The sequence below is a fragment of the Diadema setosum genome, chromosome 6, assembly GCF_964275005.1.
Source record: "Diadema setosum chromosome 6, eeDiaSeto1, whole genome shotgun sequence".
NCBI classification, from domain to species: domain Eukaryota; kingdom Metazoa; phylum Echinodermata; class Echinoidea; order Diadematoida; family Diadematidae; genus Diadema; species Diadema setosum.
The window spans coordinates 15682455-15706190 of record NC_092690.1 but is presented as its reverse complement, the minus strand read 5'-3'; the positions used below and the strand labels follow the sequence as shown (position 1 = coordinate 15706190).

General features: G+C 38.2%; 1 protein-coding gene across 1 annotated transcript; it reads right to left on the bottom strand.

The window, feature by feature from the left end:
• Window positions 1–389: 389 nt before the first annotated feature.
• On the bottom strand, window positions 390–20165 carry LOC140229973 (vacuolar protein sorting-associated protein 26C-like). Its single transcript, XM_072310170.1, has 7 exons — window positions 20074–20165; window positions 16392–16535; window positions 11508–11657; window positions 9779–9934; window positions 5738–5915; window positions 5055–5180; window positions 390–649 (listed from the first exon to the last, which is right to left on the bottom strand). The coding sequence occupies exons 1-7, from the start codon at window positions 20128–20130 to the stop codon at window positions 567–569; spliced, it is 894 nt and encodes a 297-aa protein (XP_072166271.1). The 5' UTR covers window positions 20131–20165; the 3' UTR covers window positions 390–566.
• Between the last annotated feature and the right edge of the window lie 3571 nt (window positions 20166–23736).

The following is a 23736-nucleotide window of genomic DNA, read 5'->3' as shown; positions in this document are numbered from 1 at the left end:
TGTAAAAGCTGTTAATTTCTTGAGGGTTTAATATTCATCAATTTTGCTAGTCACTCTTGGCATACCAATTTGACAACACACAAAAATATTGTGAATGGACATGCATCAGTGAACTAACAATAGCCTACAAATTGTAGCTGTCAAATGGCAAAAAAAAAAAAAAAAAAAAACTCACGAAATTCACGAAACTCATGAAATATCATTGGTGGATGCATGACTGTAAAATGCCCTGTGTTGCAATATCCATTGTCAAAATTTGTGAAAACAAATATTAGAAGATGTGCCAGACGCTGGGTTCAAAGGTGCAATTTTTGTTTGTTTGGAAATGATCATAGAAAAACAACACGGGTGCAGATTTCCCCCACCCCTATCCACCCTTTCAGGGCTAAAATAGTACATTTGGAAATAATGAAATTGCCATACTTATAAGAAATTGTCTCTGTCTGCACTCTGAGTTAAGTCCAATAAACATATCAGGAGTAATCTACACTGCAACATGACAGTGTTCCAGGATGTCACCAGTCTCTTTGCTTGATGACTAGGGAGCAACGTAGTGTAGTCACAGCTCAGAACCTCGTAAGGACAATTGGGAAGTTTTCTGTGATGAGATGATCATCATGTAACACAATGACAAGGTTGATTTCAAATTCTGTAGCAGAAAATAAGTGAGAAGAAATATCAGAAAAACATGTTACAAACCCTGAAAACTTCACACAGAATCAGTCAAGGATATCATAGCTACTTAAGCAGAAATCAGAGCTTTAGATGTTATACATGTAGGTCATAGCTAACATTTCCATTTGTTGGTTTCCAAACATCCAGACTATAAGAAGCTCACTCCTATATGTATGCTGCAGTCCTGCAAATAAGGTTTTGACAGAAAGCAACATTGTGTGTTCTGGAATGTTTCGTATTCCTGAGCACGTTTACCCCTCATACATATCATGTATCTTTAATACTTTTGTACACATTTCACATGAAATGCTTGCTACAAAGAGGCTCATTATCAGCTATATGAGGGCTAATATGCAAGCAGCTAACACACATGTGAGTATGAACAATTGAAATGCAATATATATATATATATATATATATATATATATATATATATATATACAGTATATATAATATACTGTATATATACTGTACATACACATCAGTTTATTTAACATTTCTATGTCATGGGATTTGTTAAGACCACACTGGCACTTATTTTGATTGGGTTTTATAGGACTGTGATAAAATTTCAGTTTTAAAAATTGAGACTACAATTCATCCTGCAACCATCTAGGCCCCTGAATTTTGGCAAATGATTAAATGCCTGACATTATTCATTCTCATTTCAACCGCAATAGAGATAAAGATAACTAGAAATATCGCTGAATGTGATTAATAAGCCCACCTAAAACTGAGGGAGTTAGCTCAGTCAAAAATACTTCTGTATATTCTTTACTGAAAAATATGCTACATGGCAATGCATAGTTCAACCTTATGAAGGTGTGCTTTGCTTATTTAAAAATTAACCACATCAGCCAAATTTTAACTCAAAAGGGATTGAGCAAAACACACAGTTGGTAATTTGTATAATTCTTATTTTAAAAAGAATTTGGTTACTATGGCAACACATTGTTTGACAATGACAAGAAATGAAGTTTGCACATCTACATAGATAGTAAAGCAGTCACATGTATCACATTTCCCATCAGATGCTGAAAACTGAGGGAGTTTGCTCAATCCACAAACTTTTGTATGTTTTTTATTAAAAATGTGGTTACTGTGGCAATGCATTGTTCAACACTGACAGAGGATGTGTTTTGCACATCTTAGAACTACTGTACAGTGGTTATGTATGTATGTGCCAAACTTCATATAAAATGCTCAAAACCTGGGTGAGTTAGTGTAATCCACAATATTCTTGTGTAATTTTTATTCTAAAATACTGTTACCATGAAAACACATTGTTTGACAATGATAAAAAATATGACGTTTGCACACAATATCATAGTGGTCATACACATGTATATGCCAAATTTCAGGCCAAATGTTCAAAAACTGAGTTAGTCAGCTGAATCCACAATACATTTCTATGATTTTCATACAAAATATGCTGGTACCATGGCAACAAATTGTTCTAACAATGACAAAAGATAAGTTTGAACATCTATGCACCATATACCACTGGAACCAGTTAAATGCATGTGCCAATTTCAAGCCAATTGCTCTAAAATTGAGGGAGTCAGCTGAATCCATAATATTTTTGTTTGCTTTATATTGAAAAAAAAAAATGTTGTTTACAGCATTACTGTAAGATGAGTTTTGCACATCTGAAATTTATATTGGTCAAATGTGTCTAACCTAAAGTCAAATGCTCATAACCTGAGAGTTAACTAAATTCACTTGTAATATGTATGATTTTCATTTAAAAATACTGTTACTATGGCAATATATTGTCCAACAATAATAAAATATGAAGTCTGCACTTCTACATGCTACAGCAATCACATGTGGCACATTTCAAGTCAAATGATTAAAAAAAAAAGAAATAAGGGCATGAGCAAAATCCACAATTTTTTGTATGATTTTCATTAAAAGAAAAGGTTGTTACAATGGCTACACATTGTTCATCAATGACAAAAGATGAAGTCTGCATACTGTATAAGCTGTTATTTTCGAGAGGGTTTAAATTTCACGAATTTTGCAAATCACAGTTGGATCGCGAATTTGACAACACGCGAAATTGTCTCCATGCCCTCTGTTAATAGAGCATTAACATTTATAAGCATCGGTGTTGATTTGCGAAAACAACATCTCCCGAAAATGTCTGCGACCTCATCAATTGCGAAAAATAACAGCATATACAGTATCTACAAACTGTAGCAGTCAAATGTGCCAAAATTCATGTCAAATGCTAAAAAATTGAGAGAGTTAGGTCAATAAGTGATAGGGCTTTTTCTATTATTTCTCCATCTCTTTGGAACAAACTCCCTCTTTATTTTGAAATGCTAAAAGTGTTGATAAGTTTAAATCATTGCTGAAAACTTATCTTTTTACTCAATCCTATTCTTTTTTGGTTGTTATATTATAATTCATATGTACATTGCTATATATTGATTTAAATTTTTTTTTCCGATTAATGCACTTACAGAAACGTCAGTATTCAGCACTATATGTCACCATGCATCACAAAACGAACAAAAAGTCACACACATTGATTTTGCGTGAGGACTGAAAATAGGTGAAATGGGTCAACCTAGCTGGGGGGCATTTCATGAAGCATTTTGTCCAACAAAGTTGTCGGACCAATTTGCTCTAAGCCAATCAGATGCATGGATTTCAGTAGCTTGTAACAGTTTGTCAGAAAAATATCCGACCAAAACGCTTCATGAAATGCCCCCCTGATCTTGACTTTTTCATATTTTCTGAAAGAGCAAGTCTTCTTCTACAGTATGCTAAAATTTGGGATCATAAAATGAGCAGGAAAGTGTATTTTTTAGCAGTTTGTCTCGAATATTTTTGGTAGAATAGCGTGATTAGGTGTGTCTTTAGAGTCCAATTTTCATTTCTGAAAAACCTTGTAAACACTCTTCACTTTCAACTCAAATAACTTTTGAAAGGATGATGTTACTGCTTTGAAAGTTGGCATTAATTATGGACAGAATGTGTTAATAAGGCATGCTCAATTTCGGTTTAATCTGATAATCCCTTCACTGTCGTTACTCCCGTGGTTTACTTCCTGTTTTTTGTCCCATTCATTGCACAGCCAGCAGGGCTTGGTAAAGATTAAGTGCTTGAATAGACACTGTACTTCAGAGCCTCTTTTCTCAGTTCACACTTTTCCTGAGTGTGTGCTTTCTTTCCAATATTTAGATAGGTTAGGAGAGGCCATTCGATTTGAGTTATACATCATTTTAAAGCTTAAAGTCTACTCTTTCAGAATATGCTCTTAACTAAAATTTCATGTCTGGCGACTTTCTGTTTGTTTTGTGATGCAGGGTCACATATAAGCACTACTTATTATTACTATTATCAATGCACATTTTTTTAGATGATTTGTACTAAAACTGCTATTGTCATGGCAAGCGATTTATTCTGATTCAGAAAAAACGACAAACATTTAGTGATTTTTATGAAAATTTGCCGCATTATGGGATCCTTCAAAGAAAAAAGATGCTTTGTGCATCGGTCACACACGCCAAATTCTTAGTCAACTGCTCAAAAACTGGGGGACATGGGTCAATCCACATATTTTTATAGATTTGTTTAAAAACTGATGTTGCTATGGCAACAGACTTCTTAACACTCATGAAAGAGATCTTGTACAACTATACATTACATTGATTGCATGTGCAAAATTTCAGCTGAATGGGTTAAAATTGAAAGTAGTTTGATCCACATTTTGTGATTTTTATAAAAATTTGCCATTGTCATGACAATGCATTACACAATATTGACAACAACAACAACAAAAAATGTGTCTTGCACATCTACCTAACATAGCGGTCACACATGCCAAATTTTAGGTTAATTGATCAAAGAATAAGAGAGAAGACACAATATTTTGCATGATTTTTATGAAAATTTGTTAATTCCATGGTAATGCATTACTCCATACAGACTAAAATGTTATTATTTTTTTTACACATCTACCTATGATAGTGGTCAATATGCCAAATTTAAGGTTGATTGCTCAGAAAATGAGAGAGTAGTTCGAGCCACAAGAGTTTGCAACGACCGACCAACCCGCCACCAATCTCAGAGTGATTTCTATACCCCATACACACTATGTGTGGGTGGGGATATAATTACAAGGTATTACGGATGATGATATGAAGCATATTATGTCCCTATGTATTTTTTTAAGGAAAGACTATACAATTGTAACTGAATTTCATGTTTGCTTAATCTGAAGAGATATGTTTTCAATGCAGATTTGAATTTATTGATATTGGTAATATGTCTTAAGTGTCCGTGGTAGATTACTCCATAAAGTAGACACATTCATATGCAAATGTTCATTCTCCACAAATTTTGGTTCTTCTTTACTATCCACTTACCAACTTTGAAGTTGCTGGTGGCAAGTGTCGGACAGGTGAAGAGTCGAGGGAAGACCATGTACATTGGAATCGTCATGCCTCTGCACACATTGCCTTCACCTATCTGTATGTTCTGGATTTCAGTTGCTGAAATACAATAATTTAAAGAATAGCAAGATTGGATTCTTTCATAAAAAAGAAAGCAGGGGCGAAATATCAATAACAGTCATTAATCAGAAATCTGGTATATATGGCAAAGCTTTTCACATGCTAGATATTAATTTCATATGATCCACCTTCATAATGACATAAACCCAAAGTTTCAACTTTGAATTTGATGATTCAACATTGTCTTCAAATATCAGGACTCCCACTTCTGTACACTGTGCACAATCCATTTTTGATCTGCGTAAAAATCCCTCATTGTCAAAGACCTATATCGATAGAGGAATACTTCAGTGATGACTTAAATCCATTTACTTACAGCAAACTTCTGATATTACTCACAATTTTGAGACATATTTCTACAATGACACTGATTGTGACCTTTCTTGACAACATCTACTTCACACCAGCAAGTCCTGAGACCTCATAACAGGGTTTGTCTCTTAAGAGTAACTGGTAAGACAAGTTATGGTGGGAAACTCTTTCTCTCTATGAAATTAAGGAAAATATTGTTAACATGCTGGTAATAATGTTCTTACCATCCCGAGCATAGCCCTCTGCACAGCCACAGGTTTCAACTCTCACTAGCTGAATTTCCACAGACTTGATTGGTGCATTGCAGTGCTCTATGACCACATGACCTGTAAGAGGTTTCCTTATGCAGCAACTTGCCGAGTCTAATCTGCCTTTGATGCTGAAGTTTGGTAATGCAGTTCTCTGTGCCAGAAAAAAAAAAAAAAAAAAACTAGAAATGTCGCTATGGGGACTGGTATGCCTCCGCCACAATGCATGGTTCTCCCAATAGGTCTATAGCACAATGTCTTGACACTGTGTGATGACAGTTTCACATAACTGGCAAAATATTAAAATGACAGGTTTGTCATAAATGCATTGAGTGTTCACTTTCCTTGAACAAGGTTTATTTGGATGAATGGCTATACTGTCTAAGAGTGCGAGTATTTGGGGATTTGAGGATTTGTACCCAACTTTTGACCCTTTATAAGTTTAAAGAAGAAGTGAAATTTAGCACTTTCACTTGACCTTTGACCTTTTGGCAAGAAACTTCCAAGAGAATCTGTATTGGATAATACATGCATACGCTAAGTTTCAAGAAAAAATCCTGCAGGCATTGCATGGATAAGAGAGAAATGACATTTTGATGAATTGACCTTGACCTTTTACCCATGACCTTTGATCCACGACCCCTAAATTCCCTACATGATCACTGCCAGTCAGTACATGCATACATACTAAGTTCCATGAAGATACCTTGAAATATTTGTGAGATATGGAGAAACAAGGCAAGTGCCATAATGTGTCTCGCCCATTCGCTTACAAGAAATTGTATGCGAATGGGATATAACAGATAAAAAAAAAGAGATATAACAGATAAAAAGATATATAAAAGGGTAAAAATTTATGGCAAAAAAGAAATGTGCCATAAAAACTTAACATTGGGCACTTAAAGTTTGTTGACCCCTGCCTGTGACCTTTGACCTTGTGGTGACCATCCACTCCCCAAGGGACATCTACCATCCAAGTTTGGTCACAAACGGAACAATGGATCAAAAGTTATGACCAATAATACAAACACGCCATAAAAACTTAACATTGGGCTCTAAAAGACCCCTGCTTGTGACCTTTGACCTTGTGGTGACCATCCACTCCCCAAGGGACATCTCCCACCCAAGTTTGGTCACAAACGGAGTTATGGATCAAAAGTTATGACCCATAATAGAAACGCGCCATAAAAACTTAACATTGGGCTCTAAAAGTTCGTTGACCCATGCTTGTGACCGTTGACCTTGTGGTGACCATCCACTCCCCAAGGGACATCTAACTTCCAAGTTTGGTCACAAATGGAGTTATGGATCAAAAGTTATGACCCATAATAGAAACGCGCCATAAAAACTTAAAGGTGCATGGTCCCGGTGTTTTAGTCAAATGTGTACGCGGGCGCACGGCGCAAGTTTCCTATAGAGACCTACGCTATCAAATTCTCTTTGGCGCTTACGCTTTGGCCCACTTTTCCGAGTCCGAAGAAGTCCTATTCACTGTAGTCAGTGGTCCGATCACAGTTCGGCTCATGATTCGGCTGAGGAGGATGACAGCTTAAGCAAACTTCTTTTGTGATGTCATAATAACAAGCACATATGCACGCATCCTGGCATTTACAGACTGCGCGATGCGCAAAGAAGACAACAAAGGCAACGTTAATTAGCAACACCTACGCACTTTACTCTTGATGACAGCTCAACTTCGGTAACCTTCATATCAATGCTAACGGTGATCGGCAGTATCATGAACAGCGCCATCTATACTACCGGGACTATGCCCCTTTAACATTGGGCCCTAAAGTTCATTGACCCCTGCCTGTGACCTTTGACCTTGAGGTGACCTTCATATATGGTAAAATGTGAAACTTTGTACTTTGTATGACCCCTCTTCCCTCGAAGTTTGATTGCAATTGAAGCCAAGAGTTAAAGGGGAGGGCTAGTAACTGATCAGTGGGAATCAGTGGAAATGCTGGGAGATGATTGTTCCAATCCTTATGGGATTCATTCAAGAGTTCATGGTATATCTATTGTTGTGTGAAAATGATTTGCTTCAGAACGTTCTCATATTCAAGTAATGTGCAGATTAATGCTCCGTCACTGACCAGGGACGCTAGCCTGGAAGCATTAAACTGCACATTACTTGAATATGAGACCATTCTGAAGCAAATCATTTTCACACAACAATAGATATACAATGAACTCTTGAATGAATCCCATAAGGATTGGAACAATCATCTCCCAGCATTTCCACTGATTCCCACTGATCAGTTACTAGCCTTCCCCTTTAAGAGTTATTGAAGTTTTTGTAGCGTTACGGACAGACGACGGACGAACAGACGCCGCAGGCGATTCCTTAGTCTCCCCGCACCTCCAGTGGGCTTGACCTTTGACCTTTGACCTCATGACTCAAAGCTCTCTCTGGGGAATCTTTATTTGGTAGGTCATGTATACACCAAGTTTCAAGAAAATACCTCCAGGCATTGCATAGATATAGGGGAAATAGTAAAATTTTGAGCATTTGACCTTGAGCATGTGCGCCCAAAAGTTGATAGGGCACAACTTCGCCCACTCATACATATACATGCCAAGTGTCATTAGGATACCTCTAACAGTTTTTTCGATACGCTGTCCACAAAATTGATTATGGACGGACGGACGGATGGACGGACAACCCGAAAACATAATGCCTCCGGCGACACTTCGTGGCGGAGCATAAAAAAAAGTCATGTTCAATAGCTAAATGAGAATATTACATCCAAGAGTAAATGCATACATCACCCTCCTTGTAAGTTTTCAACTGGCATACATGTTCTTCAGTACATTAGACAATAGAGTTCCATCTTGGAATCAAGTTAAAAGAATGCTACGACAGACCACAATATAACCTAGGATTTACTATTTCTTAATGTGGGGATTACTATTAAACTTATCACTTTTAAGTCTTCAAATGGTATACCAGTAAACACAATGTTTAATAGAATTTACAGGCTGTTATTATCTTTTCTTAGAATCATTCATTTGAAAAAAAAATACAAATTTTCAATGAACATTTATCATTTTGACCTTCATATGAGCAAATTTATGTCAGTCTAGCATTACATATGTTCACCCAAAAGTTTTCATTTTGTATAAATTCTAATAGATTGCTTGCTTGAAGAAATTTTGGGGCAAATTTATCCTCTATTGAAGTGTTTTGAAAGAAAATATTGCATTGGGGGCAATGCACAATGGAAACATAAAATGACCTAACATCCCTGATTAAAGTGCCCTTTTGCTGTAGACGTACACGTATCCTAATGCATTTTCAAGAAGATGAAAATTGAATCCCATTTTGGTATTCCCTTCCCCCAACCCTAAAGGGGGGGGGGGGGGGAGGGCAAACCCTAGATCTGCCATGAACAAACCTGAAACTAAAGTCACTGATACGCTAACTTGTAGCATTAACTAGATTTTATCACTTCTGGTTCTGGAGAAGAAAATTTATACAGATTCCACAATTTTATTTTTTTGGAGGGGGCAGGAGCATCGCACCTCTTTATACAAATAAAAAATGTATCATCCTAACGATAATATTTGCCAAGTTTGGTGATAATGTGACCATGCATTTTTAAGAAGATAAAAATGTAAAAATTGGGTCCCAACTTGGTGCCCCCTTGGGGCTTGGATCTTGGTGCCCCCCATTCCATCAAAAACAAAGTTGAAATTACAGTCTCCAATGTACTCATAACAATTCTAGCACATCTGGTTCTAGATAAGAAGATTTTCACAGATTTTTTTTTTTTATTTGGGGCTTCTGTGCCCCCTCAGGGCCCCCATAGGAGTATGGTGCCAATGTGAACAAACTGAGATCCTATCACCCAAAGGATGGCACCTGCCAACTTTGGTGAAAATCTGTCAGGACTTTTTCAAGAAGAAGCTAAAAATGTACCAAGTTTACATACAATGCATGACAGACAACAGACAATGAATGACAAGAAAATCTCACTTGAGCCTTTGGCTTAGGTGAGCTAGAAAAGGCCTTACATCTTTGACATTCTGCAGTGACTCTGGTGTGATATGGAATGGTACTGGTTTGAGCTCTGCCTTGTCCTTCTGTGCCTTGTACTCTATGATGAATTCAATGGTCTTGGCCAAATCCTTGGCAAGAAGAGATCGTTTCACTTCTGCTTTCAAGGTATACTGTGGAAAAAAAAAAAAAACATAGTTACGCAGATATGAAATAAAACTGTCTGAAAAAAAAAAAAAAAAAATCTGCTGTGATAGTGTCAAGAAGACACCCAGAACCAGAATCAGACAACCAGAATGTTGATGTGTGAAGTGGATTGAGATGCAATCTGCAATATCTTTGTTACACATAGCAATCATCTTGCTGCCCAGACATGAATTTGTCTAGCACAATATTCAGTTTTGTAATATGAGAGTTGTAATCAGCAGCATCAGTGGAATGGGCTTCATGAAAACCATACTTATCAGGATTATGTAATTTATTGCATGTGAAAACATTGTCAGCTCTGTTGTACACAATATTTTCAAGTATGTCTGAAAAGGTAGGCAGAGTACAAATAAGGCGGTATTTAAATATATTTGAGGCAACGCTGCACACTGGCACTGGTCCGACGGTCCCTGACCAGTAAAAATCACTGTCAGACCTTACACTTTTTCAGGAATGGACTGGTAAAAATGGAAAAACTGGGTACCTTCCTACTAGTCCGACAGAAAGGTCAGACAAGTAGAAACTAGAAAAGCACTCTGAGATCGCAGACCTCCACCAAGCACATGCTGAAAATCATCCAGTTTCACAATATATAGTGTTTCAAAAATTTAACAGATTTTTAGGCCCTGTCACACTTTCCAGTCAAGCTACACAAGCTTGTTACGTGTGGGGATTTTCCAGCATACCAGACAATTTCTGAGGGTGGACAAGGATTTGGGCGAGTCAGTGTATGTGTCTTACTTGCTGGACATGTTCTACTTAAGTTCTACTTGCAGGTATACTGCGTGCCAGGTGCGTGGGAGCTGACAACTCAGTGAAGGAATTCCTCTGAAGGAATGGCAGAAGTCCCACAGAATGTCATTATCTTAGCCGCATACAGGGACTGCAAAGTACCTGCGTGGGAGTTGCCTGCGAGGTGCTGCCGCTAAGGGCCTCCTATTGGCATTCTTCATGGACCTCTGCGGGCAATCCCCGCGACTCACCCAGGAAAAGTTTTGGTCATGCTTAAAACTTGGCTGCGGGTAAATCAGATTTGCATGCGCACCTCCAGGCAACTATGCGTGAGATACGCGCTAGGTACTGGCAGGTGCAGACCAACTGCGAAGAGCTCCGGGTAGCAAATTTGTTTCCCCTCAAGTCAACCTGTAAAACTTCCCCAGATATGGTACGATAAGGCCTTGAGCACGCTCAAAACTTGTTCCGAGTGAGTTTTGGGGGTTCGCTCGCAGAGTTGCATGCAGAACACCAGTAGGAGACCCTTACCGGCAGCACCTCACAGGCAGGTACTTTGCAGTACCTTAAGTCGCTCGTAACAGAAAACAGATCGATTTCAAAGCTCTCACAGAGGTCACACGGAATACACGCAAGTAGAAGGTAAGTAACACATGTCTAGCATGTAAGACGCAAGTGCGAAACTCGCAAACATTCTTGTCCGCCCGCAGAAAATTCTCCTGCTTGCTGGAAAATCCCTACTCGCAACAAGCCCACGTAGCTTGCTCCCAAAGGTGTGACACGGCCTTTAAAAAGAACAAGACTCACCTGCACATTTACAAACACACCATGGTATGTTTCATAGAGAGTTCTGTTTAATTTGGCTTTGAGAGGCACTTCAAAAGGAATCTCTGTCTTTCCAGCAGGTATCTTTCCAGGCTTTGCAGCATTCAGGGACACACTCAACAGTTGAATTGGCTGCCAGTTGAATTTCCACCAGAAAGAAAAGATAAATCACATTAGGAGTAACAGTGGCAGTAATCCCTTACATTCACATTATCATACTTAAAATCATACAATCCAAATGGTGGTACCATATATGCCAATATATTTGAAAAGTACTCCACTTGTTCAATAACTCTTTGGAAACATATTTGCAACAAAACACAAGAGACAAGCAGTTTAAGACTAAAATGAAAGTGTACCTGGATCACAAATCCAACAAAACATCACCTAGCAAAATCTATGGGGTAAAGAAAAATACTGATAGTGGAAGCTTTCTGCTTTAAAATTATAACTCACTAAAAATTGAGAGACCCTACCCTTATCCACCAAAGTACATGATGGGGAATCTTGCCAGTAAAAATGCAGCTGGGCAATTCCGCAGTTAGGTGGACACGACGTGGATAAAAGAAATGTATCTCTTTATCTTACTCTTTAATTTAGGTATCAACTTATACCATGGATGTTCACCAATCATTAAGGTCTTTCAAATTTAGTAGATTTTATTTTTCGGATTTATTCGTTTTGCGAGATCTAAAGCCATCATTTAAAATGTACATGTGGGACTGGGGACATTGAAATTCTCTTTAATGCAAATTACAGTGGGTTCCTTCGAAAATTTTTCCTCAAAATTTTGCTAAAGGGTAAAAGATGAATACAATTAAATACTCCAGAAGTCATGTGATATTTTGTCAATTACAAAAGGGTGAAATGACCTACAGAATTACTCCGGACAAATGTAACGTTACTAACCATGCTTTTTGGGGTCTAGCTAATAAATTATCAGTCGAACTGCTAAAAACGTTTGCGTGAACATTTGCCATGATGCATAAATTAGAATTAATGCAACACTTTGTTTGAAGTAACTTGAATTTTTGCACACTTTTTGTTACAAGACATTGATTTTTTTTGTCATGTCCTTTTTTCCAAACGTTACTAACCAGCCCTTTATAAGTTGCCATAGCAATTTTAATATTTATTGGATTGTTTTCATTCTTTTCTATATCATAAACCTGGGAAGGATAAACATGTTTTTAACATGATTTTGACTTGAAATGAATAAATGGTGATTTAGTAGTAAAAATGAATACCTAAATTTGTTTAAATGTAACGTTACTAACTGCGGAATTGCCCAGCTTTAAGCAAATAGGCTTTGAAGGCAAGGGTCCATTCACATGGACCAACTTATCTCTTATTGCATGTAGAAATGAGGAATTCTAATGCAATGGCAGCTGCTATCAACAGTCAGTCCGCAGCACGTATGCTAATGAGCCGATCCGGCAAGATTTATTCAGCACTCTCGTTGACGATCTTTGCGTTCGAAAGGTGTCTCGTCGTGCGAGATTTTGTGAGACTTTGATAGGGCTATGGTTTTCACAGTGTAGCGACTTGTACATACATTTGTCATGGCTACAAGTCACGGTAAATTGTTCTCCAGACTTTGATCTTTATTTTGATACTAAATTTGCGTATAACATCGGATCTTATCATGACTATATAATCAGTTGAATTTGCGTAAATTTTACCTGCTTTTCACAGAAGATTTTGTCGTCTAAAGTTCTTTTTTGGTTCCTGACCGGATTAAGAAACTGTTGTTTCTGATTTTGGCTTTTTCGTAGAGAGGAAACTTAGATGCTCATCATACATGTATACTGGAGTCAAGGAGACGCAAGCATGATTTATACTAGTTTTTCCGTTTTGAAATGTCTGTAAAATTCATTCCTAAGCCGGAAGTATGCTCCGCACAAAGTGTACAGTGGCGCGAAAGAGCTCTCTCATTGGACAGTGCTTGCATTCAGCGCTTGAACTACACACGTGCCAAGAAACCGCAAGTGGCATGAAACCGTTATGTAGCAGCGTAATGACATAATGCAAGCGCTGAATGCAAGCGCTGTCCAATGAGAGAGCTTACTCTTGAGATTACATGGTTTCAAGCTGATCAGCACTGACATCGATGTATTTTACTGGTTCCTGACCGGATTAAGCAACAAATTGTCAAGATATTTACATGGATACAAAGATTAGGAGATGGGCTACCAAATAAAGCATTTTCATTGAGACGCAAGGTGAATTTGATATTTTTTTTGACGTCTTGAACGTGTACTGCACGAATTACTTTTTTCATCATTTTTCAAGCTCAAATTACGCTATGATATTTTTCATTTACAATAATCTGAGTAACATGTGACGATAATTAACATATTTTCCTTGAATTTGATACCAAATTTGTGAACATAAGGTGTATTTTTGTTGCCGAAAGCCCAAGGACAAAATCCCCTTACGCAGCTCATTACGTATGCAAGCCTAGAGTGGGCTTGCATACGAGTTGAATAAATACGAGCGAATTATCGGGTGCTGCGGACTGACTGTCAAGAAATCATCAACAGTGTCTTTCAAACCTTGAAGTCATTAGCAACATTCCATGTGTAATAATTAAAAGAAAAAGAAATTCAAACTGGTGACTGTTTTCTGTTTGGTTTTTATGTACAGTGCACTCCCATTATAACAAATAATAATAATAATAAATAACACTTATATAGCGCTTTATACTGACGTTTCTAAGCTCATTAATATGGAAGAAAATAGTAAACCAAAATAGAACACTTTATAACAACAACAATAATTAGGATTGGGTAAATAAACGTTTTCATCAATGATTTAAACTTATCAACATTTCTGCATTTTGGATACAAAGAGGGAGTTTGATCCAAAGAGTTGGAGAAACAACAGAAAAAGCCCTATCACCATAACAGCTACAGGTGCGTGGACCATGGGATAGTTGCAAAGTGGAGGAAGAACGGAGAGAATGGGTTGAAGTGGAGGAGCGGAGAGAAATCAAGTCTTTGAGATGAGATGGGGCAAGATTATTACATACCTTACAAACAATGAGAAGGGTTTTAAAAGTGATACTTTGATGTATGGGGAGCCAGTGGAGGGACTGGGGAACTGGAGTAATGTGATCAGATCTTTTTGTGAGGGTCACAAGCCTAGCAGCAATATTTTGATTTTTTTGTAGTGGTGCGATACTAGAGCAGGGAGGCCAACACAAGAATTACAGTACCGGTAATCAAAATGAGAAGTTACAAATGCATGAATAAGACGTTACAGTGATAGACTGATCCATAACAAACACAGTTATAACAAAATGCTTCTTTTTCATCTTCTTCTTCTTTTATGGTATACATATTTTCAGTCTTTCTGCTGTGCTGTAAAGCGCCTTGTGCATTTAATCAGAATGGAAAATGGCACTATAGAAATTGTAAATGGTCGTTAAAGCGAAGTAAAAATTCAGGTCAAAAGATTAGCAGCTATATACATATATGGATGTCCTGTACTGTTCAGCCAAAGAAACAAAGAAAACAGCCAGTTCCGAGGACTTTGTTATAACGGGAGTGCACTGTACACTGTTACATGCTTCATGTGAGAAAACTGAGAAAACCAACCTTAGACAATCTGGGGCCGTATTCTGAGGGCTTATTAAGTGTCTGATTAGCACTTACAGTTGAACCTCTCGTATCCGGACAAGTCGGGACCGGGTCTCATCCGGATAAGGGATTTGGCCGGATACGGGAGACTCGATGCTTCATACATGTACACTTGTACATATACTTACACATGTACTGATGTAGCCAATTGTAGTACCACATGTAGTAATGTGTATACTGCAACCTTTTCATTGTTACATGTGGGGATGTTTGGGGATGTTAAAATGTCTGAAGGTAAGCAATTTGGAAGGAAATTTGATGTAATGTATGTTAATCATGTTGGAAGTAATATGTAATTCATGTGTGTTTGTGTAGGAGTTCTCAAGGAGTTGGGAATCCCCCTTTCCTCCCGTCCGTATAATAGAGAGATCCGGATAAAGGGAGGCCGGATAAGAGAGGTTCAACTGTAATTACCGAATTGGTATTCTGAGAGCTTAATAAAGTAGGGGGTCTATTAACTACCATGACAACAAGCATTTTGGCGGGAAAGTCTTACGCGCTTGCGCGTATTGACGCGTGTGCACTTCTAAGGGAACTTAATCACATAGTTAATTACAAATCGGTATTCTGAGTGTGTGAATAAGTATGAAAGTAAATTAAAAACTTAATGATACCAAAGAGTGTCATTAACTACTCCGATATCAAGCATTACAGCCTTTTTTCTCGGCCAAAACGATGCTTACCGTCTTCGGTAACCAAGGAGCGGTTGAGTCTTGTTGTTATGGTATTCATAGAATTCAGAGAAAAAAAGAATATAGGCGATCTTCGAGGAATTTTGTCATTTTATGTGAGCTCTTCGCGTGCGTAGGTGACGGGTTGTAATCAAAGACCGGAGTGTGCGCAAGGAGCTCTTGCGTTGTAATTACAGGGGGTGTGTGGAGGAGCGCGCATTGAGGGCATATTTGCGCGCGTGAATATCATTTTGGCTTCTAACAATGCGTCTAATTGGATGGAATAACAATTAGATGGGAGGAACCTAAGATAATCATAGGGGACTTAATCATACCTTAATTACGTCCTCAGAATACAGATTTTGCCCATGATTAAGGGCCTATTAACTTCTCAACTTAATTACAAAGTTAATTACAGACTTAATTACGGCCTCAGAATACCACCCCTGACCTTCAAATGGTTGCAGATCTGGATTCAATAAGCACAATAAGCACAATTCATACCACAAATAAGGAAACCACTGGCACAAAGGTACTCCTTCATTTTGCTTTACCTTGATTGAGTTGTAAAAGGCTTCAAAGAGCCCCACGCTCTTGCTGCTGAGCTGAAGGTTGACAGATCCATCAGCAGTGAGTGTGATTCCCTGATGCTGGAACTCAGTTTTGGTCTGAATCACAATAACACCTGCGAGAACCTCCTACATTGAAAAAAGTTGAAAACAAACTTTGCTAACACTCTTGAAAGTATAATGTGTTACATACAAACAATAATTATTTAAAATAACCACTCTCACATGTAGATAAAAACTCTTAGATAAGTTTTTGCAACATACAGTATGCCAAGATCAGTTCTTCAACAGATGGTTATTTGGATAAATATATGAGAAAATAATACACAATGATAGTAATATTACTTGGTCATTTCAGGAGTATCAGGGCAATTACCTCCCAAGGAAATTACCATTCCCCTTCCCCCCCCCCCCCCACTAAAATACTGGTTACTGAAAATGTTAAAGATTATGGTTAGGGTTAAGATTAGGTTCAGGATTAGGATTAGGGTTAGGGTCAGGGGAAGAATCTGGGGTAATTGCCCTAGACCTATTTCAGGGTACTCCAGAGCTGCCGACTTTTGCCCAAGCCTTTCAGTACTTTGATGGCTGAAAATCAGTAATTTGCTCCTTTTTTGAGTGAAAATCAGTAATTCTCAAAAGTGCAATAGAATATATCACAGACACTAATTTCTGAAATCAGTAATTTGATTGTAACCTTCAGTATTCTTCTCCAATTTCAGTAGAAATTACTGAAACTCAGTACTAGTTGGCAGCTCTGGTACTCCTCATTACTAATTCCCCTACTATCTACTATACCCATATTGCTGATGCTTGTGACTCAGGCAACATGGTCCCAGATGGTACAGTCTTCATTTTTACCTGATACGTAGCAGAATCTGTTCATTCGCGCATCCTCGTGTCTGTACCACCTACCTTTCATTAGAAGGGTAGTGAAATTTACCATCACAAAGACATATCTTCCTTTGAAAGTGGCTGGTGATTATGCAATGAGACATAGGTCAATTGTCTTCCTATCTGCGCGGCAGGTCCTGTTTGGCATATGCTTCAAATATTTTTGAGCAGCGGCATCGAACGTCTAGCAAAGGTAGATTGTAATAAGATAGTTGTGACTCCTTTCTCTCGAACCTCCTTGGTCTGATCATGTCAGACATACATACTCCCATAGCATACAACATGGGTGCTTTACAAAAAAATTACTTATTATCTTCCGATGAAAATTCTTTTTATGTTGTTTAAGTCACTCATTTACTCACTGCCTTACTCACTCAGTATCTGCCATATAAACCTATTGCAATATATTGTCTAGGCAACTTCATACAGTTCCAAAAGAAAGCTATGCATATCTGTGCTGGAACTGATTATAGAGCTAACAAGGACCCAATATTTCAATAACATAAGATTTTGAAAGTTAACAACAATAATTTCTTACAGACTGTTACATTCTTGTTTTCCTAAAATGCTCAGTGTGTACTCTCCTCATGGGGGGGGGGGGGGGTGCTGCCCCCGCACCCGTAAACAGGAATACATATAGGGTGTCACCACTCTGCCCCCCCCCCCCCCCCGTTTTTTACCCAAGAAGTGGCAGTAGGAAAAAAAAGAAAGAAAACAGAATAAAACCCTAACCTTTGAGCCCAGTAATGTGCTGAAGATCAACCATTTTGTTTTTCTTTGTTTGTTTGTTGTTGTTGTTGTTTGTTTGTTGTTGTTTGGTGTTTTTTTTTTTTTTTTTTTTTTTTTTTTTTTTTTTTTTTTTTTGCTTGCCAGCTGAAGAAACCAGGAAGTGGAATGAGAAAGATGAGCTGAAGACCATTTTTTTTTTTTGTCACCTGAAGAAATGCCACTGAAGTGCCAACGAGAAGTTGCGCCGAAGGCCTTTTCAAACTCAATAAACAAACTCACTCTTTATACCCAACAAGAAACATCTCCAAAATATTCATGTAATAATAAATCTCAGAACTTTTTAAGCTAAAAATCACTTCAACACACAGGCCCAGACGTATGGAATGCTTTACCATCTCAGTTTTGACACAATTCATTAAATCGGTTAAACATATGCTTGTTGCCAAATATTAGACCCCATCTACAGTGAGTGAAAAGGCCGGGTTCGGCCGCGGCCGAGCTCATTCTTTATTTCACTGTAAACGGGCAAAAATGCGGAGGTCTCGGGTTCAAATCCCGATGGAATCCCATTTTCTTTGCTCAATTTTCCGCTAATAAATAATATTCCTTTCTGGTCAGTGTTTCTGTTTGCGTTTGTTACACACTCAAAAAGCTGCATCACCTCGGTGATCCCTCGCATTTATCCCCAAGTTGAATTATCCTTCGGGTTTATGCCAGGTTCAAGTGTGTATACGTATGTGTCACACACAAACACACTGTTATAGCTTTTGACCATTTGAACATTGAGAATTTAGGGTTTCTGGGATGAACACTGTACTAGGGCCTTGTTGTATAGCTCAGTCGGTAGAGCACCGGGCTAGCAATCCGGAGGTCTCAGGTTCGAATCCCGATGGAATCCTATTTCCTTTGCTCAATTTTCCACTAATAAATAATATTCATTTCTGGTCAGTTTTTCTGTTTGCGTTTGTTGCATACCGGTACTCAAAAAGCTGCATCACTTCGGTGATCCCTCGCATTTGTTCCCAAGTTGAATTATCCTTTGGGTTAATGCCAAGTTCATGTGTGTATACGTGTGTGTCACACACAAACACACTGCTAATGTGCTATATAGCTTCTGACCTAACTATACACAGCCCAGTCGCTGTACATACGTAGCGTGCACAGCGTATTAACAGCGTCTGGTCGGGCTACTTCTGACCATTCGAGTATTGAGAATTTAGGGTTTCTGGGACGAACACTGAACTAGATCTAGGGCTTTCTATAGCTCAGTCGGTAGAGCACCAGGCTAGCAATCTGGAGGTCCCGGGTTCGAATCCCAATGGAATCCGATTTTCTTCGCTCAATTTTCCACTTACAAAAAATAAATAAATAAATGAAATAAAAGACTTCTCTGGACAGATGGATCTTTCTAAGTGCATGATTGCCAGCTAATCTATAAACAATACTCCTTACTGTAGAACTTTGTAAGCTTAGCTTCGTAACCGTGGCGTTTATCCATTACTGCAGTAAAAACGTGGTAATCCAAAAACGTTACTGGTGGTAGTGGTACTGACAGTCTCGAGACTCTACAAACCGGAGCTAGCAAGATCAAGAGTTCCTTTTTTTTTTTTTTTTTGGGACAGCCACCCAAAAGTGAGTTCGTGCATCCGTGTGTATCGCAGGCAAGACCAGTTGGTTAGGTAGGCTAGGTAGAATTGTATAGATCTGCACCCTAAAGGAACTCTTTCCCCGGAGCTTATTCACATTCATGTAGCCAAGGCCTAGATCTATGTTATGAGCTTCCTACCTACGTTACTATACTAAACTAGAACTTCTATTGATATGATTGATACACGGTACTGTCGACGTCGGTAGTGTATAGAATCTCACGTTAGTAAGTAGCCCGACCAGACACTGTGTTACGCTATGCGAAAACATCGCGACGTACCATGTTGATGTACAGCGACTGGGCTGTGTATAGTTAGTTAGTAAGTAAACAGTGCAGTGGTGGAAAGACACCTGCAAAATGCATGTCGACATTTCATAATTTGGTCGATATACTTACACCTTCATTATATATCTTGTTGGCTTTTTTCAGCCGGATGTCGAGAAGAGATGCCATTCTGGCAAAGTTCGGTCTAGCAATGACAGTTAGTTCTCCAACGTAGATGCTACGATGATCTCGTGATGGATTCCTCCTTCCAGATCCCACGCGCCCCCCGCCCCGCCGGCGCGGACCACAACCAGTCAGTTCCTTGTGGCCATCAGTGATGGCTAGGCTGCTTACGCGTGGCAGATCAACGACTACTGTACTATAGGAGCGCACGCAGTGAAGCGCACGGAGTGCGCTTCTATACTATTGCTGCAGATCATGACTGCATGTTGCGCTCGTGCGCGGGAGTGGCACCAGCAGTCCCAGCAAAGATTGTATCCTCCATGGAGTGTACAATCTTTGCTGGTACAGCAGCTGTACTAGCATAAGCAAAAAGAGAAAGAAAACACTGATTAAAAGTTAATGTATTATAAATACCATATGAAAGGTAACTTAACTGGCTATCAACCTGATAGCACATGAGTGAACATCTTTATATTTCTCTTCCAAGGCACAAAAGTAAAAATTGCAAAAATGAACAAGATATCATTCATGCGTAAGTGTTCTTCCATGAAACAATAATATAGAACAAGACAAAGTAAACAAAATAAAAACATTAATTGAGTTGCAAAAATAAACCTGCAATCTCAATAATATTCATTGAAGCCCAAAAGATCAATAAATGCTAAAAAGATAAAGGACGAAATGGAGGCAAATGAAGAATCTTCTGTCAAATCCAAACAAATGAAATTAGAGAAGAAGCAATAAAAAAGGAAATGGTAGGACTTTGAATTGATTTATTGAATTAATAAAATTGTGAATAATATGATGAAATCTTTGAAGGCTTCCGTGGTAATAGAACATTCCCTTGATAACGGCGAAAACATGCTTGCCGAAACGTCGGGATTACCACCAATTGTGAACAATAGTTGGTTCGTGAATTTGTCTCGTGAATTTTTAAATGACTATAACTTATTAAAGAATTAAATAAAGATATCCTGCTCATTTAATTACCGCTGTGCCCTTACTCCCTACCATTTGAGGTTTGAGTTGACAGAAAATTCTTATTCCCCCCCCCCCCCCTTGTTTCCAATCTTAATTTTGTTTGAGGTTATAAGGATACAAACAGGACGAAAACTTATTTCTTGCTACTTCATTCATGTCTCTCATTGTGTTCAGCTGGTCTTTTATTATCATTGTTATCTTGTAGGGCATTTGCAAATGAAAGACAACATGTCAATTTTTGCAATTTTTACTTTTGTACCTTGGAGAACCAAAACAAATGTGTTCACTCATGCGTAGAGTTTTCATGACCTAGTAGCTATAGGGTGAAAGCCAATTGAATTACCCTTAATATGGTATATAATACCTTGATTTTCATCAAACTTTTCTGTGAAAAATATGAATTCGAAAAAGCCTTTACTTTGGGGGGGTTTTTTTGTTTGTTTTTTTTTTTTTTTTACTGTGTTGTGTAATGGTAAGCATACACTGTTGGGGCACTTATGCACTGATTGTAGCGCCCTCTATGGACACGGCTATACAGGTGCGTATGGTGGCTCTGGAAAAAAAAAAAAAAAAAAAAAAAAAACAAGAACACAAACGTGCATCCTAAAATCACATGGCGAAAATTTTTCAACATCCATGGCAGTATTTAGCTTATATATTTAGTGTCTCGTCACTGTGTTCTCGATCTATTCCATGAACATGAAATAACACGCTAGCTCTTTTTCCCTTGTTTTTTTTTTTTTCTGGGGGTGTTCGTTTGTTTGTTATTAATTTATTTGTCTGTTTGTTTGTTTGTTTATTTATTTTTTTTTTAGTCGGCCCCAACAGCTCGGCAGTAGATTTCGATCGGGGGCGCGGGCAGGAAGCGGGGGAGGAACTGGGGTGGTCTTGAAGGAAGTTCCGCTATTAACAATCCCTTTTAAAAGTCATGTACTACCACGTGATCATGGTTCAGCTAACCGGCACCAATTTGAATTGGAAAGCTCACGAGTCATACAGCCCATGAGTTTGACACTACGCAAAAAAAAAAACAAACAAACAAACAAACGAACAAACAAATACAACTCACTATATGGTATAGATCGACACTAGTATGCGCAAACAAAGCCCACGAGACCGACACGTGATAGGGAAAAAAAAGTTCACGAGACCGACACTTATAGGCAAAGAAGGCCAGTGAGTCCGACAGGATGAACAGTGCCATATTATGTCAGCTATGATTGAATGTGTCCTTGCAGTGTGTTGCATTAATGTCATAAAAGGGAAAGGGGATATAACAAGAATGCTCTATTATGGCTTCGACTTCAGGTCTTTCATAATGACAACGTGCTAATTTTGAAAGACTTTAAATTCCCATTTAGCTGGAAGATGCATGTGCAGACTGTAAGATTTGTCCCCTTTTCTTCATCGCTTGTAATACAGTAATTCTCATATCAGAACGGTAAATTTTGAAGGAACAAAATAACTATTTTCATGGATGCATCGTCTTTTCCTGGTATAGAATATTGCGTTATTTTCTGTGAATGCATCAAATCCACACTTTCGCAGAGCCCTTTGTAATAAAGGGTTCTGCACCTTCGCTGATGACTATGCCCCCTCTCATGGTTACATCATGCAGGTGTGCTCTCCCATGCGACATTGATCATAAATGTACATTATTTCACTGTTGGTTTGTTTGTTTTTGTTTGCTTTTGTTTGTTTTGTTTGTCTGTCTATTTGTTTGTTTTGTTTGTTTGTTTGTTTGTTTTGTTTTGTTTTGTTTTTTGTTTTTTTGCTTGTTTTTTTAGTGAGTGTGTATTCTGCAGGAAGCGACAGAAAAGTTTCGGGGGGTAATTAATCCTCGATCTTCTAAAAAAATAAGGAATGGGAATGGAAACGGACGGCGAAGGTACATGTTTTTGTTTCATATAGAACTGTTATAAACTAGCACACTAAAATTATTGTGATGAGGCATTATCAACGAATTTTGATATTATCAGTCACATTTTTTTCGAAGATCCCACTAGACTTTAGTAACCATGACTGTGCACAAACTTTTCTTTTTAAGGAGGGAGGAGGGAGGCAAGAATACCTTTAAAAAAGTCGAGGAGTTAGTACACAAACAAAAGGTGCTTTTGGTTTTTTATTGAAGTAGGAAGATCTGGGCCCCATTTCGTAAAAGATTTTAGGATGGCAACTCTTGCTGGAATGGCAACCAATAGCAACAGCCAATCAGGAAGCTGGATTCTTGTCGTTACTATAACAATTGCCATTCCAACAAGAGTTGCTATCATATCAACTTTTTATGAAATGGGGCCCTGGTGCGCACTTTTAGGGAATTCTACTAATTTTTTGCATAAACACTCACACACGCACACACAAATAAAGGTCTTGAAATTTCAAGGGGTCAGGAAGGGCAACTCCCCCTTTCCATCACTCATTTCTTCCTGATGCAACTATCGGAACATCCTATACAATTACGCACTCTTAATTACGGATTTTCCACATTTTTAGCATCTTCTTGAAAAAGAAGATGCCAACTGCGCACTCAATTACGCATATAGATTTTCTCGGTAAATTTCATACTTTTGTCATTCCAATTCATTTATGTGCATTCAAATTCACACAAGGCACGCACGCGAAGATATTCGG

What these genes read in the sequence shown, in the direction of transcription:
- LOC140229973 (XM_072310170.1), bottom strand. Translation starts at nt 20,130, where the DNA reads ATGGCATCTCTTCTCGACATCCGGCTGAAAAAAGCCAACAAGATATAT. An exon ending in CCTTTTACAACTCAATCAAG is followed by an intron (nt 11,658 to 16,391) that starts GTAAAGCAAAAT and finishes TTCAACTGGCAG; the next exon opens with CCAATTCAACTGTTGAGTGT. An exon ending in AGAGGGCTATGCTCGGGATG is followed by an intron (nt 5,181 to 5,737) that starts GTAAGAACATTA and finishes ATTGTATTTCAG; the next exon opens with CAACTGAAATCCAGAACATA.